Raw genomic sequence first — 11,560 nt, forward strand, 5'->3', positions numbered from 1 at the left:
CAGAGACACTGCCTTCTTTCACAGTTGTCATGTTTATTATTCTCTCTCTCCCAGTGTCTGCGGCTGACATTTCCCTCCTCGCTCACATCTGTGTGCCTGAGAGAGCGAGCCGCTCTTACAGACACTCCACAGCGCTTATTGCACATTGATGAGCAGAAGAGTACACTTACAACGCTGACATCCATATTGTGGAAATAAAGAGACGGCAGAAAGACTGGAATCTCTCAGTTTGGTGTGTGTGTGTGTGTGTGTGTGTGTGTGCCATCAAAAGCTTGTGGTTAGTAAGGTTTTTTTTTCTATTTTGAAAGAAATTATTAGTTTTAATAAGAAAAAATGCATTAAATTGATAAAGAGGGAGAGTAATGGTATTTATAATGATGGAAAATATTTCTATTTTAAATAAATGCTCTTCTTTTGGACTTTCTATTCATCAAAGAATCCTGAAAAATAAAATATATCATGGTGTCCACAAAAATATGAAGCAGCACAACTGTTTTCAACACTGATAATAATCATAAATGTTTCTTGAGCAGCAAATCAGCATATCAGAATGATTTCTGAAGGATCATGTGACACTGGAGACTGGAGTAATGATGCTGCAAATTCAGCTTTGATCACTGGATATAAATTACATTTTTAAATATTATATTTAAAATTAATATTAAATAGAAAACAGCTATTTTAAATTGTAAAAATATTTCAGAATATTTAATTTTTTTCTGTATTTTAATTAAAAAAAATGCAGCCTTAGTGAGCAGGAAGGGACTTAAAAACATTTAAAAAACCTCTTATGAATGGTAGTGTGTGTGTATTTATTATTAATTATTATATAATTTTTATATAATATATTGCCAATAAAGTAACAAAGTAGATTTGATTTTGCAAATTGTAACATTTGTGGGGTTAAACTATATTTTATATGATATTTTAATTTTGGAAATAATATTTGTTTCAGCTTCACAACAACATTTTGCCCGGACAAAAAATGTATTATATTATATTATATTATATTATATTATATTATATTATATTATATTATATTATATTATATTATATTATATTATATTATATTATATTATATTATATTATATTACACTCTAAAAAATGCTGGGTTAAAAACAACGCAAGTTGGGTTAAAAATGGACAAACCCAGCAATTGGGTTGTTTTAACCCAGCGGTAGGGTTAAATGTTTGCCCAACCTGCTGGGTAGTTTTATTTAACTCAACTATTGTTTAAAAATTACTGTATTGCTTAATTAAAATTAATCCAAAGTATGTTGGAAATGAACAATTATTAATGTTCAATGAATAATTATTAAACAATAAACATTCATTAAATTGCTTATTAATAAATGTTTACCTTTTGATTATTATTGTTGCCTCTAATTGCATCTGGGTTTTAATTTTAAAAATAAACCAGCTATTTTGGGTTCATTTTAAGCCGGCCATATAGTAATTTTTAAACAATAGTTGGTTTAAATAAAACTGCCCAGCATGTTGGGCAACCATTTAACCCAACCGCATGGTTAAAACAACCCAATCGCTGGGTTTGTCCATTTTCAACCCAACTTGGGTTGTTTTTAACCCAGCATTTTTTAGAGTGTATATTATATTATATTATATTATTTTGCATCCCTCGAGTTTCATAATAATCAAATAACATAAAGAACCTTACATTTGTAAAGTAATTAATTTACTGTTATATCATATTATATTTTTGTATGGGCCAGACATTTATTACCCAAAAATGGCAGTAGATGACATTTTCTTCCTTTACGAACTCCAAGTAACGAGGCTCGTTTGCCATTTCTGCTAACGTTCATGAAGCCCCCTGCTGTAATCGTGTGTCAGAGAGATACAGTATGAGCCCTTCCCCCCTTCACATTTCTCTGCAGAACGAGCGACTTCAACACATTGGCCTTTCTTTTAGCGAATAATCCCTGCATCAGACAGACCAATTATGGGATGAAGCACTGGAACCTGTTTCCTAAATGATAGTTTTCACTGTTTAAGACTATATTATTAGCTGTTACCTGATTTGATCGAGGCACTATTTGGACTTGTTTGTTGCAAAGTAATATATTCTCTATTATTAACCTGAATTCTGAGTAACACAAGGGCGGTCGCTCTCCTAAGTCACACACCGCCTACTTTAGCATATAATGTTTCCTTTCAGAGACTGGACTGCTTCCTTAAAACAGGTTAGGCAGCTATTTTAAAGCCCCATTTCATGATCCCAAGTTAATGAGTGCCAGACCTTCATGAGGAAAAAGATATTAAAATGTAACCACAAAAATGGATTTCTGCTTGAATTGGTAACGACTGTCAGAGAGGATGATCGTCACTGTTGACATTCCCACAACCCTGATTTCACCTTGAATATCTGCACAGTTCATCCCCTTCTTCCTAAAGCATGCTGTCATTAACAGGAGCACCAGCTGCTCGTGGTTTTCCTGGAGTATTTACCAAACAAATGGATGCAAATTCAAAAGGAAATGTGCAAAGCATGCTCACAGACATATAAGTGGTGCCAAGCTGTTGAAAAGCATAAATATAGACTAAACTTAATCCACTGTTGACAGAGAAAAGATAGCAAGCCGTTTACAAAACACGGAGAAAGCGTATGCAAAACCCACATTCAGAATTCTTGAGATACGTCTGAGGCCGTGTACAAATGTAATTTGATTTATCAGATTGATTACTTGGTGTTGAATGCCGAAGGACACAATTTACAGTCATTCCTTGCTTACCTTTGAAATGAAGTGGCCAGAGGTCATAAAAGTAAGGTGGTGCTCGATTATCAAGAAATAAATGATTCACAAGCACAGAGAAACTTGATGTTGAAGGCAAATCAGTGCACAAGGAAGGTTTTTTAAATACTAGTAAATTGTTATGTGCAAACTACCACAGGTCTAATAATAAGACATTAAAATATTGAGTAAGCTATCTTGGTGTCAATGACATGACCTACCTGTATGGATGAAGGTTGAATAAATGTTAAAGCTCAATAACAGCAGCCAAACTCCTCCCTAATCTCCTTAAAACTCCTCCTTGAAAAAGGTGAGTTGGCAGGGTATAAATTTTGTGAACCGGGCTAGGACACACAGGAGCTTTTTGTCTCCGGAGAGGCTATCAGGAGAACTACGACAACCAAAATCCAAAATCTCTAGAGTTTGATTTGGAATAAACAAGGAAAATGGGGCTTGGCGTGAGTGGACCATATTTTATTATACTGCCAGTTTGCTTTCCTGCTCTTGTTGCTTCATTAATTGTGTTTTTTTAATCTTTTGCTCTGCTTTTTTTAAAATCAGCAATGTGTATCGATTATTTTAAGTCTTGTTATTTTTGATAGACGGGAAATGATAAGTACAAATTGGCGGCAACTTCAGAGGATGGAGCCAAAATGCCAAAAAAAGGGAAAAGAAAGCAAAAGGACATGGACGATCTTAAAAAAGAAGTCGATCTGGTGTGTATATATGAATGCATTTAGAAAATACACATTGATCCAATAATCATAATGTGGGGAACTGAGATTTCAAGGATCTTTTCTTTTACGCAGGACGACCACAAGTTGACGCTGGATGAGCTTCACCGCAAATACGGCACTGACCTGACCAGAGTGAGTTCAGTGAAATTTTATGAATCTAAAATAATTTGTATGCATCTTTAATCTGACAAGATGAACATAAATGATTATTGTTATTATCTACCTTTAAAAAGAACAGCTGGTAACCTGAATAAAAATCATTAAAATGTTATATTAAGCACTTTTCTGTCAAATCAAAGCACTTTTACTTAATTTTAGTTAATTTTATGATGTCTATGTAAGATGTTAACCAGATCACAGCAGGTATGTTCAAGGCAAAACAGTAGATTATTATGTATTGGAAACAGTAGATTATGAATTGTAATGGAAAACTTCTAATACAAGTACTTGCGACTTATGTATGTAAGCTATGAATCTGAAACCTATGTGCATAAAATTAATTGACTCAACTGTCCTGAAGCAAAAAAAAAATAAAAAAAATAAAAATAGGGCAGTGGGTGGAGTCCGTTAGCTCCTCCCCTACTTGGACCAAACCCTCTGCCCTACCCTGACCTTCACTGCACGCCAACACCTCAAGGACAGCATGCCCTTTATCCCACAATATCTCCTTGGAGTCTCATATTTATGTTCATAATTATTTTTTTAATAAAAGCCTCTTGGATGCCTGACTGCCAACAACTTGTTGACTTCATTTTTTTTAAAATCATTTTTGGCAGGGCTTGTCTTCTTCCCGTGCAAAGGAGGTCTTAGCTCGTGATGGGCCGAATGCATTGACCCCACCTCCTACAACTCCAGAATGGGTAAAGTTCTGCAAACAGCTCTTTGGTGGGTTCTCAACGCTGCTGTGGATTGGTGCGATCCTTTGTTTCCTGGCATACGGAATCCAGGCTGCCTCCGAAGACGAACCCGCAAACGACAATGTACGACGGAGCAAAAACGGTCTTCTCTTATTCATGAATATATATATCATATGTCAACAGAGTGCATCACTTAATTCTTCATAGCATAATTAGTAGAATGACTTTTGCAGCTTTACCTGGGAATTGTGCTTGCTGCTGTTGTCATAATCACGGGATGCTTCTCATACTACCAAGAAGCCAAGAGCTCTAAGATCATGGAATCTTTTAAGAACCTTGTCCCTCAGGTAATGAAATTCAATATTACTCTGATAAAGCTCGCACAAAAAAACTAGTTGTTTTAATATATTCTGGTTTGTAGCAAGCCTTGGTTGTGCGTGATGGAGAGAAAAAGAGCATCAATGCTGAGGAGGTCGTTGCTGGTGATCTTGTGGAGGTCAAAGGTGGAGACCGAATCCCAGCTGATCTTCGTATCATCTCTGCACATGGATGCAAGGTAAGAACTAAAGCTCATCAGAATGGCAAATGTAACAATCCTACTGTTGAAAAGACTGGCATAGTTATGAATGCTGGTTGCCAGAATGGGTTGCAGGTATATGTCCAACCAGGTGTAACTGAAGCAAGCTAGTAAGAGCTGTGCTTTTAAACCTTGTTCCCCTAGCCTCAAGAGGCACGCTAGTGACTTAGGCTAGTGGGTGTCCTTGTTAGCGTGCCCGCCACCCATGCCGGAGATGCCGGTTCGAATCCCACTCTCAGCTGATCAAGTAGGACTGGTTACATTTGGTGCCATGACCCGGATGGGAGTGAGTGTAATGGAAGCAAGCTATTAAATGCTGTGGGTGTAAATTTCACTCATTTAGCCTCAAGAGCAGTGTTAGTGACTGACGCTAGAGGCTGTGGTCTTTGACGTCCTTGTTAGCACGCCTGCCTCCCATGCTGGAGATGGTGGTTTGAATCCCGCTTGGAGTGGGTCGAGTAGGATCAGTTACACAGGCTTCTTAAGTAGCATTACCAGAAAGATTTCTTTGTCTAACTAGGATTACCAACCAATGTTTTATTGGTAAAAAGGTTGTCTATGCTGGTCTACCAGCTAGACCAGGGGTGTCCAAAAACCTGCTCCTGGTGGGCCAATGTTTTACAGAGGTAAAACAGCATTTGACACCCACGAGCTAGACCAACACCAAACCAGTATTAACCAGCATAAACAAGTCTGGACCAACATGGATATTCATGGTAATCTTCCTTTCCTTCTTTTCCAGGTGGATAACTCTTCCCTCACTGGTGAATCTGAGCCCCAGACTCGTGCTCCTGACTTCTCCAATGAAAATCCCCTGGAAACCAGAAACATTGCATTCTTCTCCACAAACTGTGTTGAAGGTACAATGATAATAAGACAGTTGAAGTTTGTTGGATAGTACAAAAAATACAGAATTATGTGATTATAATTATAATATTCAATAGGTACTGCCAGAGGGATTGTCATCAACACTGGTGACCGTACCGTCATGGGTCGTATTGCCACTCTTGCCTCCAGCCTGGAAGGTGGAAAAACACCAATTGCTAAAGAGATTGAGCACTTCATCCACATCATCACTGGTGTAGCTGTCTTCCTGGGCGTGTCCTTCTTCATTCTTTCTCTGATTCTTGGATATGGGTGGTTGGAAGCTGTCATCTTCCTGATTGGAATCATTGTTGCTAATGTACCTGAAGGTCTTCTTGCAACTGTTACTGTAAGTCTGAGTGCAAAGTACACTTCTAGAACACTTGAGCCAAAAATTATTACTTAACTTGTAACTTTATATAGGTGTGTCTAACTCTGACTGCCAAACGAATGGCAAAGAAGAACTGCCTAGTGAAGAATTTGGAAGCCGTGGAGACTCTTGGCTCGACCTCCACCATCTGCTCTGACAAGACTGGAACTTTGACCCAGAACCGAATGACCGTCGCTCACATGTGGTTTGACAACCAGATTCATGAAGCAGACACCACAGAGAACCAGAGTGGAGCCTCATTTGACAAGAGCTCTGCTACTTGGTCGGCTCTTGCACGTGTCGCTGGCTTGTGCAACCGTGCCGTCTTCCTTGCTGATCAAAGCCATCTCCCAATCCTAAAGGTGTGCTTGATTTTCTCAATATTTCTTACTTTATGATATTTAGGGAAATACATAGATGATTTACCATTAGAGTGACTTGTAGAGGTTCAGCAGTAAATATAAGTTTCTGAAGACACTATTAGTAAAAGAACGCAATCAATCTTTTGCAGCGAGAAACAGCTGGTGATGCCTCAGAGTCTGCCCTGCTGAAGTGTATTGAGCTGTGCTGTGGTTCAGTCACTGAAATGAGAGAAAAGTACACAAAGATTTCTGAAATCCCTTTCAACTCCACCAACAAATATCAGGTATTTTTGTTGATGTATTCTTTAGAGATTTGCAGGTTTGACTGGTCATGCTAACAGCACCTAATTTGCTTTTTCTAGCTCTCAATCCACAATAATCCCAATTCCTCAGAGTCTAAGCACCTGATGGTGATGAAGGGAGCGCCTGAGAGGATCTTGGATCGATGCTCCTCCATTTTGATTCAAGGAAAAGAGCAGCCTTTGGATGATGAATTGAAAGATTCATTTCAAAATGCTTATGTAGAACTTGGAGGTCTTGGAGAAAGAGTGCTGGGTAAAGCCACCTTATGAAATTCACCTTGTGGAGTTTTGTTGCAGTGAAAACTATGCCTATGCACACTAAGGATTATGTTCTTTCTTAAAGGTTTCTGCCACTTTTCGCTCCCTGATGACCAATTTCCTGAGGGTTTTGCATTTGATGCTGATGAAGTGAACTTCCCCACTGAGAACCTGTGTTTTGTTGGCCTTATATCCATGATCGATCCTCCTCGTGCTGCTGTACCTGATGCTGTGGGCAAGTGCAGGAGTGCTGGAATCAAGGTGTTGTTTCACCTTGATTCAAGACTGACAAGCTTGATTATAATGTACCCATATTAAATTAAATTAAATTAATCAGATGATCAAGCATTTATATCTCCTATCGCAGGTTACTTGTGACCATCCAATTACAGCTAAGGCTATTGTAAAGGGTATTGAATCAAGATGTTGTTCTTGATTCAAGATTCACTGTTTGAATATGTTGCACCTTTGTTGCAGCATATTCAATTTTGTTCATACTTCTTGTATTGACATGCAGTTAATCAAATTCATAATCTTCTATTACAGGTTATCATGGTTACTGGTGACCATCCAATTACAGCTAAAGCTATTGCAAAGGGTGTTGGTATCATCTCTGAAGGCAATGAGACTGTGGAAGACATTGCTGCTCGTTTGAATATCCCAGTTGGAGAAGTTAATCCAAGGTACACTCGCCTTCTCAAAAAAAAATATTATGTATTTGCTCTAGATGTCGGCTAATACAAAGTGTGTCTCTAGAGATGCTAAGGCCTGTGTGGTCCATGGTGGAGAACTGAAGAATATGAGTGAAGAAGAGCTGGATGACATCCTGAAACATCATACAGAAATTGTGTTTGCCAGAACTTCTCCACAACAAAAGCTGATCATTGTGGAAGGTTGTCAGCGACAGGTACTGTCAGAGAGTTATCTATCCAATCCTAGTTGACACTAGATGATTTCACCCAACAGGAAGCATTAAAATGCATTTTTTCTTCCATCAGGGTGCCATTGTAGCCGTAACCGGTGATGGTGTCAATGATTCTCCTGCTCTGAAGAAGGCTGACATTGGTGTAGCTATGGGTATTGCTGGATCTGATGTATCCAAACAGGCTGCTGACATGATTCTTCTGGACGACAACTTTGCCTCAATTGTCACTGGAGTAGAAGAAGGTATGACGTATTAATTTTTTCAGGAATTATAAAGGTTTCTTTGAGACTTATTTCTCAAATGTTTCTTCAACTTTAGGACGTCTGATCTTTGACAACTTGAAGAAATCCATTGCCTACACCCTGACCAGTAACATCCCTGAGATCTCACCTTTCCTCTTATTCATCATTGCTAATATTCCTCTACCTTTGGGCACAGTCACCATTCTCTGCATTGACCTGGGCACTGACATGGTAGGTGAAAGGACACATTTTATTTGTATAGAATATTGTCCAGTTTGAGAATCAGGGGTCAAGCACTGAAGGTGCATAGACAACCATTGTGTGGATTAGTTTACTTCTTTGGGTTTGCAGCTCTTAGAGCCATATGGTAAAACGTACTGACATTTGGTAAACTGATTGACCATTTGGATGAGATCTGACCTGAGTTAGATGATGAAATCACTGTTTTCTGCAGAGCTGCTTTACAGCTGAATTTAACTAATTTCTTAATTGATGAACTTTACAATTATTGAACTGAACTGAATCAACACTCAGCTGACCTCAGCTGAACAATGACACTATTGTCTAGAGATGCTTTACAGCAGAATTGAATTCTCTTTGCATCAATGATCACTATTTTCCTGTTTATCACTCTAAACAATCTGGGCTGCATTTCTCAAAAGCATTGTGAGCTCAGTTGACCGTAGAGACCATTGGTGCCATTGGTTCTACAATATACTTAGACTCATGATGCTTTGAGAAACACATCCCTGTATTATATAATGTGTTATATACATAAAAATCACTTGACTTGACTTGACCATCAATTTGACCAACTTTACGTTGGCCTCTCAGATCCCGTAGTGCCACCAACAGCTCAAACTTTGACACACATTTTTGCTAATAACCCTTGAACCATGTTATTCTTTTTCCTCTGATTCAATGGATCAAGGATTCCACCATCTTTAAATCAAACCAACATACAGATCTACCCCAGCTTAGGGTCAGATAATCGCATGGCGATGCCAATGAATAGCATCCCGACCTTACCTTGGCAACGATTGGATGAAACTTTTGTAATTGCCATTGAAGTCATGTCATTATAGTGTACATTTGTATACTGAGCCACCAACTGGACAGAAAATCACAAATTATGACTTCTAAATGATTTAGTGTAAATCTATGACTCTACTCATGAGTCTATACAGTGATGCCCATTTTTTCCGGTGTCAGTCATATTGGCTGTTGACCATTTTGATTTTAATTTAAATCTATATGCAGCTTCTCAGCTTGACAAATATTGGTTTATTGCTTTTTATAACTGTTTTCCTGTAATGCATTAATGAATTTGACTTTAAACAAGAAATGAAGTTATATTGTAGCCATAGTTACAGTAGGTGACTTTTGAACCATGCCCTGAACCATGATTTTGTGAAATTGTGACAGCTCCCCCAAATGGTCAAAATAAAAAGAAATGGTTTTACTCATTAATTTTGAACCACTTGGCTTAAAATTATGGTTCTGGTGTTTTCTGGTGTATGTGATATACCTAGTTGGTTATGCATGATTCCGGTGGTGTGTTTCATGCTGTAATTGACACTTGCAGCTATATTTTGATTCGTTTTTTAATGTTTCCACAGGTTCCTGCTATCTCATTGGCCTATGAAACTGCAGAAAGTGACATCATGAAGAGACAACCCAGAAATGCTAAAACAGATAAACTGGTGAATGAGAGGCTAATTAGTATGGCCTACGGTCAAATAGGTAAGAGCATGGCTATTCTAAGATGTTCATTACTAGCGCTATCTTCATTCTTTTGGTTTTGAACAAGAACTCTGTTATTCTCAAACAGTGTGAACTATTTTACTGTAAGCATAGCATTTAAATGAATTATCATGGATGATCAACATACAAAATATCACAGATGAGCAAAACACACCTTCGATGCCCCAAGAAGCTGTAGTTTACAGTGAATTTATAGCGTTGTTAGACTTAGCTGTTCTAAATTCACTGTAAACCATGACTTAGTGAAGCACAACCTGGAAGTTTGGCCATATCTTTAGCACATTAATATTGTCAACGAAACTTCGTAATTGCTAATTATGAACAGCGCCACCTACTGTTTTTTTTGTTTGTTTTTTTAAAGAAAATCAAAATGGAATGCACTGCAATTTGAAAAATAAATGCTAAATATTACATAAATACATACAAATAAAACAAACATTTGCATATTTGCACTTAATTGCAGGTTATACACAATTATTTTATGAATTATCTATTGACATACCCTCTTAACTTTAATTTTAATGTCATCATACTTATTTTTAGGTATGATGCAAGCAGTTGCAGGGTTCTTTAGCTACTTTGTAATTCTTGCCGAGAACGGATTCCTGCCCTCCGATTTAATAGGGATTCGAGTCAACTGGGACGATAAGTATTTTAATGACCTGGAAGACAGCTATGGCCAACAATGGGTAGGTGTCACAGCTCTATAAATCAAAAACTTCTATAATACAACAAATGTGAAGTATCAATCATGTAAATATTGCTCATCTGTTTATATATCTAGACATATGAGCGCAGAAAGATTGTGGAGTTCACATGCCACACGGCATTCTTTGCCAGCATTGTGATTGTGCAGTGGGCCGACTTGATCATCTGTAAAACCAGAAGGAATTCCATTGTACAGCAAGGAATGAAGTATGTAAACAAAGGGTCCAGCCATAAACTTGTGTAATATGGGTTATTTTAAAGGCCATGTCATAATGTTCACCACTTTTCTTTCATAGAAACAAAATCCTCATCTTTGGACTGTTTGAAGAAACTGCTCTGGCAGCTTTCTTGTCCTACTGTCCAGGCATGGACGTTGCTTTGAGAATGTATCCTCTCAAGTAGGTGGACATAACTAGTCTTTTGCACACCAAAAATTGGAATTTGTGAAAAAAAAAACCTAACACTGTTATTATGTTTTAGACCATGTTGGTGGTTCTGTGCCTTCCCATACTCACTGCTCATCTTCGTCTATGATGAAGCTAGAAGATATATCCTTAGGCGGAGCCCAGGAGGTAATAACATCTATATCTGTTCACAGGATTTTGAATGGGATTTCTGATAACTTTCCTAACAGTAATTTGTTGTTTTTCCGTGCTTACAGAGTCTAAGAATGAACTGGCTCTAATATCTGTGCTGTTTTGTTTCAGGCTGGGTGGAAAAAGAAACATATTACTGAAACAAGAAGACTTCATGTCACAAACATATGCAAGAAGACATTCATTTTGATATTTTCAAAATGATACAGAATCTGGTCATTTTCAGTCAATAAACCAGTGAAACTAGA

General features: G+C 37.7%; 1 protein-coding gene across 2 annotated transcripts; it reads left to right on the forward strand.

The window, feature by feature from the left end:
* The first annotated feature begins 3,062 nt into the window (after positions 1-3,062).
* atp1a1a.4 (ATPase Na+/K+ transporting subunit alpha 1a, tandem duplicate 4) lies at positions 3,063-11,560 on the forward strand. 2 transcript variants are annotated; one of them, XM_067403018.1, is made up of 22 exons: positions 3,063-3,208; positions 3,353-3,466; positions 3,560-3,619; positions 4,264-4,467; positions 4,578-4,691; positions 4,766-4,900; positions 5,664-5,781; positions 5,866-6,134; positions 6,209-6,517; positions 6,667-6,801; positions 6,880-7,072; positions 7,163-7,338; positions 7,624-7,760; positions 7,834-7,984; positions 8,076-8,244; positions 8,321-8,475; positions 9,864-9,987; positions 10,552-10,697; positions 10,793-10,923; positions 11,013-11,114; positions 11,197-11,288; positions 11,424-11,560. In XM_067403018.1, exons 1-22 carry the CDS (start codon positions 3,197-3,199, stop codon positions 11,450-11,452), a joined length of 3,075 nt encoding a protein of 1,024 aa, XP_067259119.1. In that variant the 5' UTR covers positions 3,063-3,196; the 3' UTR covers positions 11,453-11,560. The 2 variants fall into 2 exon arrangements, with proteins under 2 accessions (XP_067259119.1, XP_067259121.1); XM_067403020.1 differs by lacking the exons at positions 3,063-3,208; positions 3,353-3,466; positions 3,560-3,619; ... (6 more) ...; positions 6,667-6,801; positions 6,880-7,072 and having other exon boundaries at positions 7,182-7,312.

This window comes from Chanodichthys erythropterus, chromosome 12, assembly GCF_024489055.1.
Source record: "Chanodichthys erythropterus isolate Z2021 chromosome 12, ASM2448905v1, whole genome shotgun sequence".
Classification (NCBI taxonomy): Eukaryota; Metazoa; Chordata; class Actinopteri; order Cypriniformes; family Xenocyprididae; genus Chanodichthys; species Chanodichthys erythropterus.